The 24,264-nt window shown below is 45.9% G+C and overlaps 1 protein-coding gene across 1 annotated transcript in view; it reads left to right on the top strand.

Annotated features, from left to right (window-relative positions):
* The window catches only part of Adam19 (ADAM metallopeptidase domain 19), an 87,323-nt gene that overhangs the window by 44,113 nt on the left and 18,946 nt on the right, over window positions 1–24,264 (top strand). Inside the window, exons 6-13 of the mRNA XM_008847388.3 lie at window positions 6,920–7,112; window positions 7,840–7,905; window positions 12,865–12,936; window positions 15,715–15,881; window positions 17,474–17,558; window positions 19,089–19,228; window positions 21,855–22,032; window positions 23,664–23,753. Of these exons, the coding sequence (XP_008845610.1) occupies window positions 6,920–7,112; window positions 7,840–7,905; window positions 12,865–12,936; window positions 15,715–15,881; window positions 17,474–17,558; window positions 19,089–19,228; window positions 21,855–22,032; window positions 23,664–23,753 (991 nt within the window). The remainder of the gene's footprint in view (window positions 1–6,919; window positions 7,113–7,839; window positions 7,906–12,864; window positions 12,937–15,714; window positions 15,882–17,473; window positions 17,559–19,088; window positions 19,229–21,854; window positions 22,033–23,663; window positions 23,754–24,264) is intronic.

Genomic DNA, 24,264 nt, shown 5'->3' with positions numbered 1-24,264 from the left:
AGAAAATCTCTGTATAGTCCTAGCTAGCCTGGAACTCACTATGTAGACCAGGCTGGCCTCAATCTCAGAGATCCACCTGCTTCTGCCTCCCGAGTGCTGGGATTAAAGGCATCCGCTACCACACCCGGCTAGGATACGCCTATATTTAAGCAAAACAAATTTTTTACATTTATGTATTTATTTTGTATGTTGTGGGGAGTGGGGCGTGCATGCCATGGTATGTGTGTGGAGGTCAGAGAACAACTTGCATGAATCAGTTCTTCGGATCATGTGGATTCCAGGGCTGGAACTCAGGTTTCTAGGCTTGGGGGTGGGCACTTTTATCCACTGAGCCATCTTGCCCACCCTATGTTCTTATTTATTTATTTGAAAAACCTGTATTCTAATGTTCTACACTAATTGCCTGGGTTTTAATCACCTGCACTGAGTGGCACCTGAACTCGGGATGCTGAGTGGCTGTGTGGATAAAAGCAAAAGCTCTGGTTGGTGATATCCATTTAAAGGCTGGTGAAGAGGCTCCGCTTGTGACCAATTTCAGCCTACCCACGTGATGTTACTGAACCTGAACGTAGAATTGGGAATACATCCTCACTATAGGCTCTCATGAGCTGGTGGGAGCTGGCTCGCTTCTTTTCTTTATCAATCAATTCATTTAACGATTGCTTTGTTCATTCAATACATCAGTGTTGGGTGTCTACTGTAAACCTGTGTCCAAAACCGTTGGAAATAAACAGGCATTGTTGTTTCTGGAAACTTTAACACAGGTATCAGTGATAGGTGAGGTAGAGATTAAGTGCTTAATTAATTCTATAAAGCTTTCCTAACATACAGGATTTGTTTCCTGTAAGGCTTAGCTTTTCAAAAAAAAAAAAATTGAGGGCCCTTCTGACTGCTGCTCCCTGTTTATGAATAGGTTCACGTCTCTGAAAGGCTGAGTTGCCTGAGGGAATTAGGCAGGAAATCGGTTTTGGCTGAGAGGTGATTAACAGTGGCCTCATATCCCCCACTCAAGTGGCCTTCTTGAGCCAAGCCAACTGGCTTCTCTGTGGTGTTTACAGCCCAGCCACCACCACCTGCGGTCAGCAAGTAAACAAAATCTGTCCCAGGAAGGAGGACAGGGAACACGCAGGTGTGAATGGCTTCTCTTCCTTCGTCCCCTCTCCCTCTGGAGCAGTGGGAACTTGGCTTGGCCGCTTGTAAATCATTCCAGCAGTCGGGCTGATGGGGAAGTCACTGAGCCGCCCATGTGTTTCTGTTTTGCATGCTTCCATCTGGCAGGGTCCACTTGCCTGCCTTCCCCAGCCCTGTCCTCCCTCCACATGCTGAGAAACCAAGGTTGTGGGCAGACTGATTAAGGGCTGGAGACTTTGCCAGATGGCTGCATTGTGATGTTGGAGCAGAGGCAGGAGTGACAGAAGCATTCAAACTCAAGTAGCTTTCCAAGGCCCCCCAATGTCATATACATCCATGGAAAGTCTCCATAGTAACCATTCTCTCTTGGTAACATGTTCCTGTGCATAGAGAAATGAGTGGAATTTACACCCGGCGGGATCTGCACGCAGAGAGATTCAGTAGAACTTCTGAGTGGTTTGGGAGGTGGGCGGGGGGTCCTTACCAGAGCACTCTTTGGGTTACTTTATCATTGAAGAAGTAATATCCAAGCACAGTAAAATAAATTCAAATGTTGCAAAAGAGGGTACAGTGAAAAACCAGGCTTCTTCTCACCCCACTTTTCCAAATTTACCCCTTCCAGAGGCAGCCATAATGACCAGTTTCTTATGCATTCTTTTTGAAATAATACCTTCGGAAAAAAAGAACCTGGCTATGTAATAAAATACTTTGGGATATTTTTTGTTTGGGCCACTGACCACCTTGGGAATTGAGTTAATTAGTAACTATGGATCTTACCAAAGATACAACATACCATTTGTGTTAGTTAGCCTACTTGTTGTTAAATGCTTGAAATAAACAACTTGAAGGAAAGCTTTACTTTGGCTCATAAATTTCAGACGCTTCCTTCCATCCTGGCTGGCTCTGTTGATTTGTCTGTGGTAAGGCAGAGCATCAAGGTGCTGGTGAGGGTGAGGAAAGAATGATATACAGAAAGAGTGAGACAGTAAGGGCAACAGAGAGCCGTAGCACTAAGGCCCAGCCCCCAGGGACCTACCTCCAGCCAGGCTTCCTGAAGCAAGCCCCCAACAGGTGTGCCTTTTAGTGAGGGCACTTGTATCCAAATGTCACAACTTCATTGAAGTTGCCAGGTGATCAGCCTGACTCAGAGGAGGAACCTATCTTGTAAATGTTACCACAAAGTCTTGCATGCACAGAGGTTTCACATGTAATAAGAGTAACTTGGACTAAATGACTAAATGCAAGATCTGGTTATCATTTGTGAAGGAATATGGCCAGTATTACTTGACAAAGCCTGTATATTCAGAGAAATGTGAGTGTTGTGTGTGAGTGTGTGTGTGTATGGGTACACGTGCATTCCTCTATATCATCAGGAGGAGGTACCAGATGGTGAGTTTTTCATTTTTTGTTTTTTTCTTAAATCAATTTTTCTTTATTCTTGAGAACTTCATATATGTATACAATGAGATACCATATTTACTTCCCTATTTCCTCCTCCAACTCCTCACGTTTCCCTTAACATGTTCCCCCTCCCATCTTCACTTTTAAACAAACAAAACCCCCACAAAAGAACAAAGAACCGCGTTAGTTCCCAGATATCTGTAAGGGGGTTGGTGTGCATGCCATAGCACTCATGTGGCAATCGGAGAATAACATTATGGAGTCAGTTCTCTCACTTTAGCTTATATGAGTTCCAGGTACTGAACTCAGAACGCCAGGCTTGCATGGCAAGCGACCTACTGAGCCATCTCGTCCCTGGTTGATGGAGTTCTGTAGTGTCAGTTTTCTCCCCTACAAGATGAAAGCATGACATTAATGCCATTACTGGGCTCACATTAGGTGACCAGCCCCAGCTCTTTGATAGCATGGTCTATGATTAGAGCATGCTGTGTCTCCAGTGGCTAGACAGTCTTGTCACATGGCAAGTGCAGATGTGCTGCGTGGCTCACAGAATGCTTTGCGTAGCTTGTTATATGGTATACACACGCTCTGTGACTGCCAGCTATAACTAGATAATGCCCCTGGGTGTTAGTGAACACCACCTAATTGCTTCAGACCATTATCATGGCTGCTCTGTGAGAAGAAGAGCACCACCACATGTGATCCCACTGCCAGCAGACAGCAGAGCTGGAATTAAATCCCAGCGTGTCTCATGCCGAGCCTCTGCTCTCTACCTGCGCCTGCCACTACCCCACTGTGTGACTTCTTTGTTGCCTTTGATGTTCCCTGTGACCCCTTTTGCATGGATGCAGATTGGGGGAGTGATGGGAGAAAGGATCCCGGGTTGCTACCTCTTCGGGCCGCTCCCCATGTAAGGATGATGGATGTGTTGCCATGGGTTCAACAGTGAATGGGCAGATTCCCAGGGAGCAGCTCTTGCCTCATTTCTTGAAGGATTTAAGTGAGTCCTTCAGTTCTTCATGGGTTAAGTACGAACCTCTTGCTTTCTGCCTGGCTGGCCTGCTTGGGTTCCTCTGTATGATTTTATTTTATGATTTATTTTTCTCATGTTCTTAATGATGAAGAATAGGTTGGAGAGTAGCATGTGAGGTCCTGGCCACCCAGCCTTCTGGGTCCCCCACCCCCGCCTCTTATTGATCTCTTCCTCTGCCAGTGCTAACATTTAGCAAATTAGATCAGCTGAGGCTTTTAGGATAAATGATTGGTGTGTGTGCAGGGGAAGGCAGCTAGGTGACTTTAGTGTGGTGGCAGGGAGGGCCACCAGAACCTCATTCTCAGAAAGTCCCCATCGACAAAGCTGGTGTCCCTAGTCACATGCTGGGCTTGTGCTTCTTTTTCAACCCCCCATAGAACTACAACAAGGCTGAGGTAGGGCACCTCAGCCTGGGGTGAGTCACCAAGAGATATGGCGAGGGGAAGAAGGAGAGTGGCCCCCAAATCTTTCCATAGAAAAGCTCCGTGATTTGTATAATTTATTTTCCATCATGCTGCACAGTTTAGGTTGATCTCTGTCCTGTTTGACCCAGAGGCTTGTTCACTAATGCCAAACCAACTTGTGACCCTAGTCTTGAACTCTCACTAGTTCCTAAGGGGAACTTTCCAGTCACTGCGTGTAATATTGGTGTGCATAGGATTATCAGCTGGTTTGTGGTCCAGCTCTCTGTGTGACCAACATTGTAGCCATTAGGGGAACCTGGGGTGGTGAAAGAGGCCCCCATCAGCAGAGATGAGCAGGTAGCTTGGGAAAAGGGTGCCAGTGGCAGCCCTGGCTCTGCTCTTACCTGTGTGCATTAGGCAAATAATTGTGATTCCTGCTTTTCCCCCTCCATCTTTGCTGTTGAGAGGACACCTTAACTGAACACTGAACACTGAGGGCTAGTTGCTGCTGCATCAGCTTGGGGGTTGTAGTTGGGAAGTTTTGGGGCTTCCTGGCATAGGAATGAGGTCAGCCAGAGATGGAGTCTGAGAAGGGCTACTTACTGCCCACCAGAATCTATGATGTCATTCCTGAGAGTGTCACAGACTCTTACCTAAGGGCAGAACCTGGGCAGGCATCCCAAGGGGACGGTGGTAAGTGGAAGTTGAGTAGCCTAAGAGAGAAGACCTGCGATTTACAGTGGCAGAGACTGAGCTGAAGATGCTTTAGGTTTGGGGCACTCAAGGGGATGAGAGTTTGAGTGATATGCTGCCAGGGTCCTGGGAACTGAGTCCTGGGCTCCTCCTCCCCAGAGCCTGGAGCCCACAGCCTGAAGGTTGTACTTATCGCACTGTATGAAGGATGGCAGCCCTGTCTGTCATAACAACTCTGGAGAGCGATCAGAAGGATACATCCCGTTTACACATGACCACAGTTGATGGTGCCAACATCTCTTCAGAAGTGTGACTAGCCGGTCCGACCAGCCTGTCTGTAGGGTACCACCAGTTCCCTGGGAGATAAAATGAGATGACAGAGAAGACATATGGTCTCCTTCCATCCTCAGACACGGTCTATTGAGAGCTAACTGACCATGTGCCACACAGTCTGCAGACACTACTCTTCTTTCATTCCCACATCACATTGTAAGGTCAGCACCGTCATGAGTCTCACTTTATAGGTGAGGAAACAGCTGCTGTACCCTTCTCTCCCCACCATCATTGATGGCAGTTAGTGAGTGAGCCCTGGGGTTAGATAGTCATTAGCGGAGCACTCTAAGCACCTGTGTCCAGTCCATCAGTGGCTGTCAGGGCTGATGAAAGGTCATGAGTTACAGTGACTACTCCTACGCTCAGATCCTGCTCTTCAGCAGGGCAGGTGCCTTGGTTTGCTCATGTCTCCATCCTTAACAACTAGCATTGTTCCTAGCACATAGCTAGAACTAATAAATGCCTGTGGGTTGAATGACTCTTATCGCATGGACATGAATTACAGTTGGTCCTCTGTGCCCATGTTTGCTTCTCTTGAACATAGAGATTTTTTTCTTATCATTATTCGTGAAACAACGTATATATAATATATATGGTCTTTACATACCATTTACATTTTTAAAAATTGTTTTAATTTTGAGACAGGGTCTCCCTGTAGCTCATCAGGCTGGCCTGGAGCTCACTATGTAGATCAGGTGCCCTCAATCTCACAGAGATCCACTTGCCTCTGTCTCCTGAGTGCCGAGATTAAAGGTGTACACCATACCTAGCACCATTTAAAATCTTTAAATTATTTATTTTCTGTATGTCTGTGCCTGAGTGTATGTATGTTTACCATGTGTGTACAGTGTCTGTGGAAGCCAAAAGAGAGCATCAGATCCTTTGGAGCTGGAGAGACAGGTGATTGTGAGCCACCATGTGGGTGCTGGGAACTGACCCTAGTCCTCTGGAAGAGTAACAAGTACTGAACTGCTGAGCCATCTTTCCAACCCCAGAATTAATATTTCATTTGGTGTTATAAGTAACCTGGAGGTGATATAAAATATACAGCAAGACATGAATAAGTTATGTAAATAGCACACCATTTTATATATATATATGGGGTTGGAGTGTCTGTGATAATGGTTTCCTTGGGAGTCTGGACCCAAGTATCTGTGGATACCTAGGGATGGATGGCTGTACTTAAGGGCAAGGATTAGGTGTGTCTGGATGATATCCGGAATACAGTAAAATCTCAGTGAGTGAAAGAATAAAATAATCTCACACAGATCTTTTGTATTTAATACTGGAATCTATAACCAAGGGGGAAAGATGATCACACAGGCTTAGTTGCGTATGTTTACCAGACAGCTGCCTTGCTGGCTTAGGGCAGTTGGGAGTATTAGGAATGCAGTCAGCTGCTCAATGCTACCTTTCGTCTCCAGACACAAGGGCACTTGTCTTTCGTTTAATCATCTAACAGCCCTGGTGAGTTACATGATCATTTTTATTTTAGAAATGAGGAAACTGAAGCTCAGGGTAACATGAGGGATTTGTTGAAGAACATGTGACAGTTAGGAGTGTTAAAGCTGAATCTGGGTCACCTCACCTGCATGCAGGTGTGCTTTGTCTGAGTCTTTGGTTGGGGAGGCCTTTAAGAGTCCTAGTCTGAGTTTCCCTAGTTCGTAAACTCTTAACCTGCAGCCCCACAATGAGCTTAGGAATTCCAAGGGCACTGAGATTGTGTGCCCCATCTCACACACAGTGTATTTCTCTATAGAGGGTTCTGAGCTTGCATTGGGCCTTCACAAAAGGGTTCATAGACCCATAACAAGGCGAAGAACCAGTGAACAAACCAACTGTGCCTTTTTGCATATGGGCCTGTGCAGGGGACTTTTCCAGAACCATAATCTTTGACCAGAGATTCCGTTTTTCCTATCAACAGAGGACTGATTACAGTGAACAGTAACCTCAGCTACATCATCGAACCTGTCCCTGACAGCGAGGGCCAACACCTTATTTACAGATCTGAACATCTCAAGCTGCCCCCAGGGAACTGTGGGTTCAAACACTCCATGCCCACCACCAAGGACTGGGCCCTTCAGTTTACACATCAAACCAAGAAAGGACCTCATAGGGTGAGTTTCCAGACTTTCCGTGGAGCCAGCAGACTAGGCTGGCTGTGTCCTCTCTGAACATACTTACTTTGAATCTGGGAGTATTTCTAGATTGAGGAAGAATGGGTAAAGAGGATGAAAATCAGCCCTTCTTTTCCCTTCCCTTCCTTCTTCTCTCCCTCCCTCCCTCTCTTCTCTCTCTCTCTCTCTCTCTCTCTCTCTCTCTCTCTCTCTTTCCCTTTCTTTCATTCTTTCCTGTAATTATTGAGTGAGGTACTTTCATAAGACAATCACTGTTTATATTTAAAATACTTTGAGATTTTGATTTCAGAAACTGTGAAAGACAGAAAAACAGTCTGCTTCCCTTTTTGGAATGTCCACATCATCTAATGCACAAAATGTTATTTGTTCACACTGAAAATGGAGTCTGTGGTCTAGAGGTTATTTGGGGACTAGGCTGTCAGCATGTTTCCTTGTGGGATGCTGGCCTCCGTTTTGTCTGTCCCAACCAGCTTGGCCCCTTCTATGTGAGAATAAAGGACTAGATCTCATGGCTCGAAGTGGCGTCCAGCAATAACCAATTGCAGATGGAGGGAATACGCTGCAGCTAGGACCATCTCTAATGCCCAAATTAATAAGAAATGAGAAGGTCACAGCTTATTAATCACTTAGATTTCCCAGCAGTTTTTTTGACATGGGACAGAGCTGAAGGTTTCTAAGCTCTAATCTGCTTCCATCTCTTCCTCAGATGAAGAGGGAAGATTTACACTCTATGAAGTACGTGGAGCTGTACCTGGTGGCTGATTATGCAGAGGTAAGGGGGTTTCAGCAGAAAAACTCTGCTCTCTTCCATTCAGCTTTGCAGCTGATTTGGGGAAATACACTCATCTTTCTATGGTTTATCAAATAATTTTGGCCTTCAATCTGACCAACGGCTCTTTAGTCATTTTAAGCAGAGCCAGGAAAAAACTAAGGGGCTGGACATGGTGGCAGGAGACAGAGGCAGGTGCATATCTGAGTTTGAGGCCAGCCTGATCTACATAGAAAGTTCCAGGCTAGCCAAGGCTACATAGCCTCTCTCTAGAAAGAGAGAGAGACCAAGAGAACCCCCAAAATGAAAGATAAGAAAGCCTCTCCTGGGGCTGGAGAGATGTCTCAGCGGTTAAGAACACTGGTTGTTCTTGCAGAAGACCCGGGTTTGTATCCCAGTACCCACATGGCAGCTGACAACTGTCTGTAACTCCAGATCCAGGGGATCCGACAGCCTCTTCTGACCTCCGAGGGCATTACACGACATGGGTGCACTTACCTACATGCAGACAATACATGAATACACGTTTTTTTTTAAAAAGCCTCCCCTAGCACAGTATACCAATCAGATGGAAAACCAGGGCACCATAATCATAGGCATTTCTCAGACAGGATCTGAAGATCCCTTAGCTGATACTCTTAGCAGGGTCAATGAGTCTCCAGAGAAAATTCTAGAATTCTATTTTATAAAGGTAGTAAGTGTAGTCTTCAGTATTGCATTGGATATCATTTTTTTTGCTCACCTGCGAGTCCAGTTTTATAAGCATATTGGTGTCAGATGAGACCTTGATGCCGTTGTTCCCAAAATGTGGTCCCTAGACCAGCAACCTTTATGGTACCTGGGAAAATTTCCGGATCTACTGAACCTGAAACTGTCAGGGTAGGGTCCTACATATTTGAACAAGACATCAGGGTGATGTTGATACACTAGCGAGCTTGGGAACCTAAAGGAAGAGCTGGGTAGCCTTTAATTCATATTCCTTAAGTTGGACAGACCCTAAGAGTTCACGAACACCCACCTGCTTGCTCGTTCGTTTCATTTGTTCCTTTGTGATTTCCTGATTTTCTGTTATGTGCCAGCATAGTGCCTGGCATCAGGATGCAGCTAAGAGCTACACCTGGCACATCAGAGTTTGCAGCATCAACACGAAGACCCTGTAGTTCCAAAGTGACCAGCCTTCGGTGAGGATTAGAACACACAGAAAGGGAAGTCCAGTGTGGTTTGGGGACTTGTCTTTGAGGTGTGATAGGAAGTTTAAGTGGCAATCGCAGAATCTGAGGAGCTCGGCTTCCCCCAGCAGTCTTCCCAGTGTGATGGACTGAGCGCACAGTTTATTCGCCTCCATTAACCAGATGTTACTGCTTTCAAGTCCCACTTTATGCAGCATCTCAACCATAGCCAAGCGTCCTTCTGCACCTTGGCCCCCGGGGTTCTGAACATTATCATCCTGAGATGTGTCACTCGCCTGGGCAGCCTGAGGGCAGAGTTCATCACAGTGCCTGCCTGTCTCCTATCCCATACATTAGGGGTTGCCGGCATCCTGAAAGGCCTCATGGTAGGCAGCTCTGCCCTGTCCACACCCCCATAGCATGGATTAGGGGCAGTGCCAGTGATGAAGGAGGCCAAGCCCAGGTGAGAGAGCTGCCTTTGAGTGCTAGAGGCAGGAAGAGGTGACCCTTGAGCTCCTTAAGGGTCAGAGAGGAATGCACTGGGTAGAGGAGTGGAGGTGGAGGACTTTCTAAGGAAGGAGCATTGTGTTCACTTTTCTTAGAAGAGTTTGCCTTTTTTTTTTTTTTTTGGTCTTTTTGAAGGAGGGTCTCCCTGTAGCCCCAGCTGTCCTGGAACTCACTATGTAGACCAGGCTGGCCTTGAGCTCACAGAGATCCACCTGCCTCTGCCTCCCAAGTGCTCGGACTACACTCCACCATGCCCCGCCAGAGTTTGCCTTTTCAACTGATGTTGGTATTGGATTTTTCTAGTAGCAGCAGGAGAGAGACAGAGGCAGGGATTCACTTTTTTTCTCTACAAACTAGCATGTGTATAGAAAAGAAAACAGTAACTGGTTTCAAAGCCAGCCAGGTTCCCCACTCAGGCCTGCCCTGCAGCCTGAGTGTATGGTCCTTCTGTGTGGTCTTCTATAAAGGCTGCACTCCTTCTCTGTAGGACAGTTCTCCATTTAAGACACCTGACAGAAAGGTCTTCAACCATTTTATAAAGCCACCAATTCCTTTGATCAGATAAAAGGTCCGGGGACCTGGATAGTAAACACCTAGAAAACCAACCTCTGGTTGGAAGGAGGGACATCACTTCTTTCTGGCTCTCATGGTCTCCCCTAGGGAACCTTGGTGCAGGGTTTTAAAACCCACTGGAAAGTCTCCAATAGGCACAGAAGAGAGGGTGGATCGGGGGTGGGGCATCTTCTGCCTCTTCACATCAAAGGTCACAGCAAACCAGGGAGGAAAAGTATTTGCTCAAAGGGCTTCCAGGGCTATGAGACGCTGTTGCAGAGAAGTGCCATCTTAGCATGGGCAGCACAGGCACTCCACAACGCACAATGCAGGATTCCTGCATCCTGGTGGGTGAGAACATCTCTCAGTTCTTGGGGTCATAGGCATTTCTCAGCTACAGGCTTTGAATGATTCACGTGAGGAGTTGGGAAGGGGTAAAATAGGCCAGATACAATTTGCAAGCCCAGAGACCAACCCCCCTCCCCAGTACTCTTCCAAGAGTCTCTCTTCTCTACAGGAAGAAATGTATTCCTGGCAATTAATTATTAATCTGGGAATTGTGGGAAGATAAAAAAATAGGATACTGTATTTGTAATTTACAACCTGATGCTGAGACAGGGCAGCCTTTGGTCTCTGCACTCAGAGGAGGGAGTCGAGACTCTGAGTGGGAAAGCAAGACTTCAGTGTTGCTGCCTAGAGAACTGTCAGCAGTAAAAATGGGCAGCAGTGCCTCGCTCTCTGTCTGAGTCTTCTGGAAGCTTCTGGGTCAGTTCGCAACATATTCATTCCTTAGGTGAAGTGAAATGTCAGGGAGCTGGGTGGGGTGGGGATTCTCTGCAGATTCGTTCATTCATTAGGCAAAATGAAATGTTAGGGGACAGAACAGTGTGGACACAGGCTTGTAAAGGACTCTTATGACAGCAGTAGGACGTGTGGGCTGGGAAAGGCTGGTGGTATACCATGTAATACTGCCAGTGTCACCTCAGAACATGCAAGATGCTGTGATTGATTGAGATATATTTTGTCTTTAGAGTAGGGGTTACAAACCAAATGGTCAAATCCAGCTCACCACAGATTTCTGTAAACAGTATACTAAGCAGGGCCACGCCATCAGTTTATGTACAAGCCACCAAGGCAGAACTGTGTAGTTGTGACAGATACAGTGTGGTCCACCAAGCCTAAAAATATTTACCATCTGGTGCTTTGCAGAGTGAGTTTACCAACCCTTGCTTCAGACTGTTCCGGAAAACATGATACACTCCTTCAACTATGGTGGCCTTATTGGGCCTTATTGTTTGAGGTAGGATTAGTAGGTTTGGAAGCCTGAAATCTCACCCCATGTTCTAATAAATATTTACTAAATTAATGGAAACATTTCTGTGCCCTGGGAGCAGTTTAAAAGTTGGGAGGCCTTCATAATGGAAACTTCTAGATTGATACTTTGGAAAGGTCTATGCAACAGAGCCCCAGAATTTAGCTTTATAGGAGGCAGGAGTAACCGTGAGGTTGTCTTCTGGTGAGTGACAGTTCCAAAGAAGCCCAGGAATGTTCTAGAATCTGCAAAAGAAAGGAAAATGGTGGGTCCCTTCTCTGTACCAGGGCTGCAAATAGCCCTTGGTGAACAAGTATCCCGGGTTATTTTGTTTAGCTGTTCGTTCTGTCTCTTGCTTGGGTATCCTGCTGGAGTGGAGTGGAGGAAGGATGTGCATACTTTAGGTAAATCCACTAAGTATCCAGAGTTTATGTAAATATGGCAGCAAACAGAACACACCCATCATTTGAAAAATTTAAGTTACAATTGTAGAAAATTTTATCTTTACTTGCTTATGATTTCCTTCACTATTGTAGTGAAAGAGATCTATCTTTTTGAGACAGGAATGTTAAGTTTGAGGCATTTGTGTTGACAGAGCCTCCTCCTGGAACTCTTGGCCGACATTCTAATCAATCACAGCACAGTATTCTTTCCTGTGCTTGATTAGCAATGCCTGATTTTACACCTATGAAATCTCAGAACCTTTCTCACTGTAAAAGGCACTGCCAGTTGATCTAGTGCTGAACAAGATGTTTGCTGATGTCACCAGCTGTTAGCACCCTCTATGTGACATACACATGGCCTCCCATTGTAGTTAAGGTTCTCAAAGGGTTTTCTTGGCCCACTTAAATTGTGTACTTCTTAGAGGACCTGCTATTATAGTTATTTCCACTCTCACCATTTTAATCAAAGCTCCTGTGGTCCAGGATTAAAAGCTCATACTTGTATCGCCCTACTGCTGAACACAATGGTTTGCCTCTAGCAGCTGTGGCAGCTATTTGGTTCACGTTAGCTGACCACATATAGGGAAGCCTTGTAGCATATGTGTATTGGTGGTTTCATATTGGAGTGATGACCAAGGCAAGGATCAGATCACTCCCTCTTCTATGTACCAGTGAGAGTTTGCCAGAGGCATTGTAATTTAAAGGATGGGAAAATCAGACTTACTTGAAGGGGTAGAGGAAGATAACTTGTTACTTGCTTGCCCGCTCTGCGCCCTGTCCTGGACTGGGAGATGGAGATAACAAGATGGAGCTGAGCCAGATCCTATCCTTCCAAGAACTGTAAGGAAGACCATTGCATAAAATGACTGTGCATAAAGCATCGAAGAAGATAAGAGCGAATTTGGCAGCAAGAAATGGGGCCCTCAAAAGGCCCTTGGACAAGCTCTTGGTCTCACCTGGCTCTGTTTGTTGCATTTAGTTTCGGAAGAATCGGCACGACCAGGATGCCACCAAACACAAACTCATGGAGATTGCCAACTATGTTGATAAGGTGAGACCAGGTGTGTACGTTGTGGGGAGGTACCGTTGCCTGGGATGGGCTGTAGGACAGGCACATATGTGCCATGTCACATGCACCTATGTCCTATGTGACATGCACCTGGCCCGTGCTACTGGGTGGGCCACCACATCAAGAACTGAAAGGGAATGAGCTTCCCCATAGAGCTTGGGGAGGATACACGACAAAACCTGAGCTATAAACCTCAGGCAAGTAACTGGGCTTCTTTGACTGGTAAGGGTTATTTTTTTTCTTTTTCTTTTAGTTTGTAAAATGCAAATATTGGCGAGGACACTGCTGTAAGCTGGAGCAGAGGTGGCTACCCAGAGCTCTGTCCTCCAGCCTCATATACCTCTGCAGTGGCTCCTGAGGAACCTTGGACACAGAAGAGCCCAGTCTAATATAGCTTTGAGGAGGTTTCTAAAGGTTCCTTCCAGGAGAAATCCCAATGATCCTTAGACTTAGGGAGGATTGAGGTAGGTTAGGATTGAATGACACATAGCCTTAAAAAAAAAAAAAAAAAAAAAAATCAAGGTGTTAGCTATTTGGGGCTAATGCTTAAAACTGACTGAGGATCATTTCTTCTCTTAGAAAGATTGCAAATGACTACATTTCCTAGGACAGGGTCCCTTCAAACATGCACTTAAGTAATTTCCAGAATTTGAATTATCCTTGAGTAGAATGTATGGAATTGGAAATACTCCCTGAATATGAAAGAAGGTTATAGTACAAAATGCAGAAAAGGTAACTTAGAATAGCAGTTGGTACCTTTTGATAGACTAGTAGTGTATATTTAAAAAGTAAGTTTTGACATGTTTGGGTCACTTGTATTCATGCATGCAAGAGACACTCTACACCGCTGAGCTGCAGCCCAGGCTCTTGGGTCACATGTCTCTTTGAGGCTCTGATACGAATTTCAGGACTCTCATAGAACTTTGAAGGGTTAACTCTGAACCTTGTGGTTGTTTCGTGGACCCCAGATCTAAAGGGGTATTTTTTTTTTTTTTCCTGGACACTAGAGGATAAAGAAGAGACATGAAAAAGGTTTTTTTAGGGCTTAACAAGCAAATTTGGTTATTGTGTGGTCATAAGATGGGAAGTTCTCAGCCTTGTCATTTTGTTCTGTCATCAATGGCTGTGGAAACACAGGCCACTAGCATGTGACAAGGTGAAAGTCAAATACTGGTCTTTCCTGGAAGGAAGGATTCTAGGGACACAGTGGCCTCTCTGTCTCCAGCTCCCAGTTTACTCAGCAGTTACAATCCAATGATCCTACAAAATAAACTCTCAACATCTGGGAAAATATGTTTCCCTGGGGGAATCCAGGAAGCTGATCCTGCTGTCACCTGTGAATCACCCATTGTCCTGGAGGCCAGGCAGGTGGGGCTTGGCTAGCGCACTCTATGAATTTTCCCATTGGACTTGGTTAGAATCATGGGGCGCAGATGAAAGGTAGACAGGGTGTGTCAGTAAGCACATCAACAAAACAAAACAAGCAAAAAATGTGGAGGGAGAAGAAAGTGGCCACAGACCCCAGGCGGTGGTGGAAGCCCCATGCCTTGCTGGCTGGTTCATTCTTTGAAGCCTCTTGTTTTTTTTCCCAGCATGTGAGGTTAATCACTCACAGAGGGGTGAGACACATTGACTGTCTGAAACTTGCTGACCCAGCTACTTGGACTGAATATTGTTGAACTAAAACTGGAAAGAGATGTCCTAATTGCTGAATCAGGAGCCCAATCCACAGTATTTTCCCTTAACTGTAAATAAGGCCAAGTTGACTTCCTTATAAAAGTCCTTAGTGAAGCTATTTCAAATGGGAGTTAGAATCTTTTTTTTTTTTTTCTGCAATGATGAATGTGGCACAAAACAGAAATTCTGTAGAAATAAAATCGTGTTTTGCAGGATTAGGACCCCATCTAGACTGAAGTTTCTTAGGGGCAATGTGTGAATATATAATATAATATTATATTCCTGGCTCCAGTATCTCCCTGTGAGGTTTCCTAAGTTCTCTAAGCCTCACTGCTCACAGAAAGTGCTTGACAAACATTGGTGTCCCAGTTACTATTTTTTGCTGTGGAAGAACCTGCCAATTTTAGACTGAAGTGGTCTGTCCTATTCTGGTGGCTTCTGTGTACACGAGACTTTGAAAATATGTCGCTGGAGAGTTGGAGGAATGGCTCAGCCTGTAACGTACCTGCTGGGCAAGCATGAGGATGTGAGCTAGAATCCCTGTAACAGCCAGACACAATAGCACGGGTCTGTAACCTCAGTGCTGGGGGCGGCGGTAGGGTGGACCCCAGGACTTCAATATCTAGCCAGTCCAGCTGAATTAACAAGCTCCCGGTTTGGTGAGAAACCCTGTCTCAAAAAATAATGTAGAGAGTGATCGTGGAAAACACTCCACATTGACCTTTGGCCTCCACACATACATGTGCGCATAGAAACACGTACCTAACCCCATACATGCAAAGTCATTATAGCATCAAGGGAAAATCCAACAAAGAACCGATCGGTGGGGTAGACTGCCTCTACATCTTTTTTTTTTTTTTTTTTTTTTTTTTTTTTTAGTTATTAGCTCAGTGTTCTCTAAGCCAAGCTACCCCAGTTTGACTCCCCAAAATGCACCTCTCTGAAGATCTCATTTCCCCTCTTGAGAAATGTTAAGAATACCTCTTCCCGCTTCCCCTTGGATCCACAGGCAGAAGACAGATCTGCTAACTGTGCGCTGAGCTCTTAGGCTGGGTGGCGACAGACGGGCTTTTGTCTTTTCAGTTTTACCGATCCTTGAACATCCGGATTGCGCTAGTGGGCTTGGAGGTGTGGACGCATGGGGATAAATGTGAAGTTTCGGAGAACCCATACTCCACCCTCTGGTCATTTCTTAATTGGAGGCGTAAGCTACTTGCCCAGAAGAGTCATGACAATGCGCAGCTAATCACGTAAGTCGCCTTTTCTGGGTGTGTTGTCTCGTGTCTCACTCAGCTTTGGCTGCAGAGCCTCTGACAACCACATACTGTCCAAGTTTGCCCTATCTTTCCCCAGGGCGGAGTGTTGGTCGTGCAGGACCCTCCCTGCTCCTGATCCAGATAACTAGGCATTGCTCAGACCCAACATTCCTTGGAAAATGTTAAAAAACCTAACAGTGATAAGAGTCCACTCAGGTGTTTGCTGACCATGTAAGAAACAGCTTCAGCCATCATCGGCTGAGTGGCTGACGCACTTGAGCATGTAGCTGATTGTTGCTTACAGCTGACACTCTGACAGTGTTCTAGCACCCGAGTGCATCTCCCACAATAGCCTCAGGAGAGGTCCCTTGGATCCTTCACTGGCTTCCCCGGGGGCTCAGGGCTGAGTACCCCAGGAAGTCAAAGTGACAGACTGTATGGGAACTGCATGCTTGGTAGGAGGAAATGCTGAGGACCACTGTGTTGACTTTTCATCAGCTTCTGGTAGAGTCAGGGTGGTGAGAATCAGCCCCCTAAAGTGATCTTTGGTGTGTTTATTAGTAGGCCTCCCAAGGTATTTTGAGACGGTTATAACAAAAGGTATACTTTTGTGCTCAGCAATCATTTAAACCTTGATATCTTGATTTACCGTCTAAAAGCAACTGGGAAGTAGCTGTCCTCAAAGCCTGGGCTCTGAGTTGTGACTTCATGACAGCCTGTTCACCCAGAAAGTCTGGTTACCAAAATGTTTGGCCTGAACTTTTGAATGTAACACCTTGAACCTGGGTTTTCTGTGGGACTTCCTCAGGGTCAAGTTCAATTTTGTAAAATAAAAAGCAGGGTGTCATGTAGATTGACAGATACTGCATTTATTAAGCAAAACTTTAGTAAACGTCCATTTACTCCTTCTTGCCTACTCTGCGTGAATGCAGCTGACAGAGGGCTATGCTAAAATGAGGAACACCATAGCTAGCTGTTGGCAGGTTGGGATCATTCTTGTAGAGCAGTGGCAGAAACAATTCATTCTGTATCCAGCTGCAGTTTGTGGAACTCCCAAAGGGACGCAGCTGTTTCCTTGGCCCTAGTGTGATAAGAGGATAGAGCAGTGGCCATCACAGCTGCTGCCCAGCCTCCCTTCCCCATCCCCCAAGACACATACCACCAGGGGTATAAGGCCTGGCCCCCTGACATCTGGCGGAAGTGGGTATGATTCACTTGGGCATCACAGCCTCTGCCACCCTTCCCACAACCCCTGCCTCTGACCTTTTCCTGTGCAGCAGGAGTAGGGCATAGATTTTCATGCTCTGCCTACTTCCCTTCAGGGAAATGGCTCTGGGTGGCATTGTAAAGGAAAGAGGACCTTTTGCTTGCTCTATTCTGTGGTGCTGAGGGAGCAGGTGAGAGGAAATGAGAGGCGTGGTGACCTGAAAGTTGTCCAGTTGGCTGGGATACCAGGCTCTTTCCCTTGGAAATAATCTGGGAATGTCAGTGGGGTCAGAGAATAGCATGGTAGCCACCCACTCCTGCTCCGTGGGAACGGCCCTCTCAGTCCCCACCCGAGTCACCTGTCCTCTTCTTTCCTGCAGGGGCAGGTCTTTCCACGGTACCACCATCGGCCTGGCCCCTCTCATGGCCATGTGCTCTGTGTACCAATCTGGAGGGGTCAACATGGTGAGTCTCAGCCCATAAGATGTTGAGAAGTATAAAACTGCCTCCCAAGCCAGGAGGTCAGCTTTGAAAAACTAATTTGATATTTATAATTGCAGAAGAAAAACCATTTATGAAAAATGAAATGTTTCAAGTGAAGTGATTAGATTCTAAGAGATGGAGGTGGCCAAGGATGTATTTTCACTTATCTTAGTTTATTATTATTTTTTTAAAGCAATTGCACAAATAGACCACCAAACCTCTGTATACTCCAAGCCAGGGGTTAGGGAGTAGCAGAACAAGAGATAGGTATATTTTTGTCCTGGGTCTTGCATTGTTAGGTTTGGCATTATGCAACAAGAGCCTGCCGCAGGGTCATGATTAGGAAATTACTCTTTTGAAATCCTCTCTGACTTAGTGAAAGTAGGTCTTTTGTTGTGGGTTTTTTTTTTTGCAGGGGGGTGGGGGCCAGTGAGGGTTACATAGCTGTGGCTGGCCTTGAATTCACTGTGTAGACCAGGCTGACCTCAAACTTGCTACCTACCTAAGGATGACCTTGAATTCCTGGTATTACAGGCTTTGTATGGTGTTGGGGATTGAACCCAGAGCTGTGTGCGTGCTAGGCAAGCACCCTACCAACTGAGCTGCATCCCTAGCACTAGTCCTGACTAGTCATTTCTAACCTGGAATGGTTATCAAGGAAGTCTGCTCTCTGCTCTTATCTGCTAGTCTATCCCTCCACCCATCCTGTATTTATTCATTTATTGACAAAATAACATGAATGTTAAACTCGAGGGCCTAGAGTCAACCTGATTGGTTTCAAAGACCACTGTGTGACTTTAAGTTAATGACTGTCCTCATTTGTAAAGTGAAGGTAACTTATAGTTTATAATCTTAGCGTAAGAAAGGGAATTTAAATAAATAAGAGAAGGAGTGTGCCAACATATTTAGTAAATCTTTTTGGTAGTTCAGCTGTTTTGTCTTTTGCGATGGGTCTCATTACATTGTCCAGGCTGGTCTCAAAATCCGGGCCCAAGTGACTCTCCTGCCTCAGCCCCTCAGATAGCTGGGACTGTAGTTTCAGCACACCAGCACAATTAGTTCATTTTCCCCATTTTTTGTTTTGTTTTGTTGAGATTTTCTTTTGATGATTAAGCTCATACCCAATTGCAAGTTCTATGCCTGAGGTGGCTTTGTCATGAGGTACTCTCAGAAAGCAGCGAGATGAGTGTGTTCTCTGCTTGAGTCAAGGTGATAGGTCAATTGCCACATCCTGAAGAGATGTATCAGTCTGTCTGGGGATTTGTCGGTGGGTCAGACGTGGTCTACAACCTTTAAGAACTCAGGAAACAGCCTTTTGAGTATTTGATTTCCTAATGACAGTAGTGGTTTTAGACCTATTAATAGCAGGTATGGAAAGCCAGCCATATCTATGCACAGTATTAGGGGAATCAGTGGCGAGCTGTAAGGCCTTCCTTGAGTAAGGGAGAGGCAGAGATAGGGGGTGACAGTGGGAATAGGACCTTGACCTTGAATTGAACTCTCCCCTGACAGGACCACTCTGAGAATGCCATTGGCGTGGCTGCAACCATGGCCCATGAGATGGGCCACAACTTCGGCATGAGCCACGATTCTGCTGGCTGCTGCTCTGCCAGTGCAGCAGATGGCGGGTGCATCATGGCGGCCGCTACTGGGTGAGTCAGTGGGAAGATGAGGGTTAAGAGGAGAGGAAGGTGAGCCATGCAGCATCAGTGTGACCCAAGAGGTCCTTCCAGATGGCCCCAAGGAGCCTCTCAAACTGTTGATAAGGGTAGAGGTGTTTATTACCACCAAGAAATTGGGAGAGGACCACACAGGCAGGTGAGTAGAAAGACACTAAGTCCCTAGCAGCAGATTGGTGCTGGTGGAACCCCAGACCTGCTCAATTTTGATAAAGAGGCTTCTGCTATAAAATTGGCATGAACACATCTTATTCCCTTCGAGATTTTTCTTTTCTTTTTTTGAGGGAGAGGCTTTCTATATTGCCTAGGGTTAATCTTGAACTTGTGATTTCAAGCGATCCTTTTACCTCAGCCTCCCAAGAAACTGGGCGTGCATGCCCAGCTCTTGAAGTTTTAGTGAGGCTCTATTTTTTGATCAGAGTTACAACCCTTGGTCCTTCCATACCAAAGGAGTATGGTCAGTACTATTGTGTCTGAGTCCTCTTGGAAAGTTCTGATGTAGTTTATAGAACAAGAGGAAGGAAGGAGACCATCTACACACTCCTCAGGGAATGCCCAAGAACAAGGCCACCGTGTCTCCTGTAGCTGGGGGGCAGGGGTTCTAAGCCAGAGCCTTTGGAAGAGGACGACTTACCTTCTAGTGTCTGGGCTCATCATGAATCACTGCATTCTTTCAGACCTGAGTCATTCCATGACCCTATTTACTCCCTGGAAGGCATTGTAGTGGGATCTGATATAAGTTCCCTCACTCCAAACCCCTGGGGTCTGCTTATGCTTCCTAGAGAACCGTGACTCCCTGTCTCCATGAGGCAAGGCTGCTTTCTGGGTTCTCTAGTGCTTGTTCATCATTTCTCAGGTTGTGACACTGAAAGGATGATGGGACATGCAGGCTACAGCTCCATGGGCATGTTCAAATCCCTGTGAGGTTACCGTTAAGTCTGTCCCTTTCTTTACCAATCTCAGAGGGCATCTTAGACAAATGGTCGACAGTGATGTTTGTTACTACTCCAATTTGTTTTTCTTTTTCTTTTCTTTTTTTTTTTTTTTTTTGGTCTTTTTGAGACAGGGTCTCCCTGTAGCCCCAGCTGTCCTGGAACTCACTATGTAGACCAGGCTGGCCTTGAACTCACAGAGATCCGCCTGCCTCTGCCTCCTGAGTGCTGGGATTAAAGGCCTGCGCCACCACGCCCGGCTCTTTTTCTTTGTTTTTTTAAATTTTATGTGTATGCATGTATTGCCTGCATGTAGGTAAGTGCACCTGTATTGTGCAGTGCCCAAGGAGGACAAAAGAGGCTGTCAGAGCCCCTGGAACTGGAGTTACAGACAGTTGTTAGCTGCCATGTGGGTGCTGGGATTCAAACCCAGGTCTTTTGCAAGAACAGTCAGTGTTCTTAACTGCTGAGCCATCTCTCCAGTCCCCCAATTTGTTTTTAAATTATTCAAAAATTGTAGTAGGTTTACAATGGTTAGTAATAAATTCATTGTGGCATACCTCCAGTAGAAGGCTCTAGTGTTTAACCTTGAATTGGTTTAGAGAATTAAGGGCAAGGTGACTCTTCCTTACCACATTGTGATATAGTAGTTTCCTGATATTTACAGAATATATGTTCCAGGACATTCCAGATGCCTCAAACCATAGCTGGTGCTGAACCCTGTGTATTCTGTGTTTTTCCAAACGCACCTGATGAAGTTGAATTCATAAAGTAGGCACAGTAAGAGGTTAAGTGGCTCCCACTTTTAATCCCAGCATTTTGGGAGGCAGAGGCAGGCAGATCTCTGTGAGAATGAGGCCAGCTTGGTCTATATAGCAAGTTCCAGGGCAGCTGGGGCCACAGGGACACCCTGTCTCAAAAACCCAAAACCAACGAAACAAAAACCCATAAACCCAATAATGTGTAATAAACTAGAACAGTTATTACAATGTGTTGTGGTAAAAGTTATTTCCAAGTTAGGAATTGTTCACTTCTGGAAATTTCTGTTTAAGATCACTGTTGACTCTGGGTAACCAAAGCCATGGAAAGCAAAACTGCAGATAGGGAACCACTGTGCTTTTGGTTGTTTCCCTCAGCAGCAGGGCACTCGGGAGCTTTCATACATGCTCTTGATAAAGGCCACACATTTGTGAGTTGGATGGTGGAGTCACTTGTCTGTAGAGCAAAGATCAACTGGTCAGCCCATGAATAAATTAAATCCATGATTTCAGCCTTTACGTTTCTGGTCTTTGTCATAAGAACATACCCATACAACATCATCTTAGAGAACAGCTTGGATTGGCCAATATTGTGTTCAGCCCTCAGTCGGGAGACCTATCTTAATGCACTCATAACTTACTTGAACTATTCATGCAAATTGACATTCTGTCCCTCAATTGCCTTTCTCACATTCAATAAGAAAAACACATTATGGCATTCCTACTGTTTCCTAATTTTGGATGAAAGAATTCTAAGCTGATGTGTTGATGAAGCCCTGGTGAGGGCAGAAGGTATGTGTGGGCCCGTGGGGTTTTTGTCCAGGTGAAGTCAGCCTGGTGGGTGGTAGGATGGAAAGGTGGTCGATGTGCTTAAACTTGATGCTAATCCATCCCTGTTCTCTCTGTCAGGCACCCCTTTCCCAGAGTGTTCAACTGGTGCAACAGGAGAGAGCTGGACCGGTACCTGCAGTCTGGCGGTGGGATGTGTCTCTCCAACATGCCAGACACCAGGACACTGTATGGAGGTCAGAGGTGTGGCAATGGGTACCTAGAAGATGGCGAAGAATGCGACTGCGGGGAGGAAGAGGTAGGTGTCGGGACCTGCTGGAGGGGGGAAGAATTGGCATTGATCTCAAAGCTGAAAGGCAAAGGAGAAGGTGAGCGATGATTTCCTGGTTGGCAGCATTTCCTACACATGACTACCAAAGGCCCATGTGGTAAGCTGTGGACTGAGCAGTGAGTCTCCCAGGTAGATGAAGTCTGTGGCCACTGCAGCTTGTGGCCAGCACTGTCATGTACAGGACAGGGTGGAGTCCTGGTCAGCATCTGCTCTAGACACAGACCATGATCGAGGGGGCATGTTGGCTCCCCCTCCCTGGAGGAACCCCAGGTGGCCTCTTAGGCTCTCCAGCTGTACTGCATTTATTCTGGAGGCCACACAGCTGGACATATGGACTTGAGCAGGAGCCTGATGAGGGTGCTTACAGTAACAAGCTCATGCTGTTTAGCCCGGAGAAGAGATTGAAAGGGGATCGTGGAAGTGCTGTCCAGTCTGGGAAGGGTTGCCAAGGAAGAAGCAGAGCAAAACTCTGTGGAGAAGCTTTTCCTTCAGCGTGAGTGTGGTGGGCACCCGCCCTGGCTCAGTCATTTTATTAGAAACATGTTTTTCTTCAAAAAAAGCAGAACTAGATTGTTTCATCTCTATTTTTTAAAGAATGAGAAAAATATATGTTAACCCGTGCTTGACAACTGGGGAGGACTGTACAAGTCGACTGAATGGTGGGGTGAGACTGAGGCATCAGTGTGCAAAGGACCATTTGGTTTTATAACGTCTGGTGTGATTTTAAAAATATGTTAATTTTGGTCTGGAGACATGGCTCAGTGGTTAAGAGCACCAACTGCTCTTGTAGAGGATGTAGAGGACCTGGGCTTGATTTCCAGCACGCACATGTCCCCTAACAACTGTCCGTAACTCCAGTTCCAGGGGAATCCAACTCCTAACTTCACGGGCATTGCATGACACGGATGCACTTACACACATGCAGGCAATGCAGTCATACACATAAAATAAAAATAATAAAAAAAAAAATTTAAATACATATATTTATTTACTTTTGTGTGTGTGTGTGTGTGTGTGTATCTATGTCTGTTGTGTGTCTGTGCCTGCCATATGCACTCACACATGGCCATGGCATGCTTGTGGTGGTCACACGGAAACTTAGGAGAGTTGGTTCTTTCCTTCCACTATATTGAACCCAGGGAGCAAACTCAGGTCTTCAGGCAACAAGTGCCTTTACTCCCTGAGCCATCTTGCTGGCTCTCTTTTTAAAATAGGAAGCTGTGATTTCCAGAATGAAATAAGAACTAGTACACTTTCACAACTGTGAGCAAGGATTGGCCCTGGCTCTTCAGCAAGGAGGAGTTCTATTAGAAGCAGGGAATATTAAGGTTTTGTAAGCTCAGTATAACTGCATAGTACAGGAATTTACCTAGAGTCACCATGTAGTAGCATCTAAGTTGTGGTGTCACTGAGGATTGTGCACCTGAGTGAATGTTTTCTCTGGTAAATACTCGTTACCTTAATAAGTCAGTTTTGATGAGTTCTAAGGAGCGGAGTTGCTGAGCATGCAGGGGAGAGGGACCAGGAAGGGCTCCCCCTGCTGGGCTCTGACTCTTACCTCCTGTTGCAGAAACTAATATTCTCTGCTGCCCTTCCAGGAGTGTAATAACCCTTGCTGCAATGCCTCCAACTGCACTCTGAAGGAAGGGGCGGAGTGTGCCCACGGCGCCTGCTGTCACAAGTGTAAGGTAAGTAAACCCTTTGCCCTCAGGGTGCCTCAGGCTTTGAGCTGATAGGTGGGTGATGGCTGGGTTTCAGCCTGCACCCCAGAGAATGGCTGTATCAAAGTTCTAGACACAGGGCTGAGGAAGGTCGATGGTAGAGCATGTGCTTTTTTGTACAAGGCTCTGGTGGTACAGAGCACTGTGAGGGAAGGAGGGAGGGCAGGCGGGAGAGAGGAAGAGGAAGGGGGACGGAGGGAGAGAGACAGAGACAGAGAAGTGAGAGAGAGACAGAGAGACTCAGATACTTGAGACTGAGAATGCCCATTGAACTAAGTCCACTATTTTTTATTATCCTGGGCCTCACTGAGTTCAACGCATTCCAGAAGTCAGGCCATGAATAGACATCTTGGTGGATGCCAAGGACCAGGCTGAGGATTTTATGTAGGTGATCCCATTCAATCTTCACAAAAGCCCCATGAGATACAGGTTACGGCCTTCATTTTAAGACAAGGAAATTAGAGCTATTAGTAGATGA

This window comes from Nannospalax galili, unplaced genomic scaffold (assembly GCF_000622305.1).
Source record: "Nannospalax galili isolate Female #2095 unplaced genomic scaffold, S.galili_v1.0 scaffold983, whole genome shotgun sequence".
In the NCBI taxonomy this organism is placed as follows: domain Eukaryota; kingdom Metazoa; phylum Chordata; class Mammalia; order Rodentia; family Spalacidae; genus Nannospalax; species Nannospalax galili.
The sequence above is the reverse complement of the archived record's forward strand: the minus strand, read 5'-3'. Positions and strand labels throughout refer to the sequence as shown.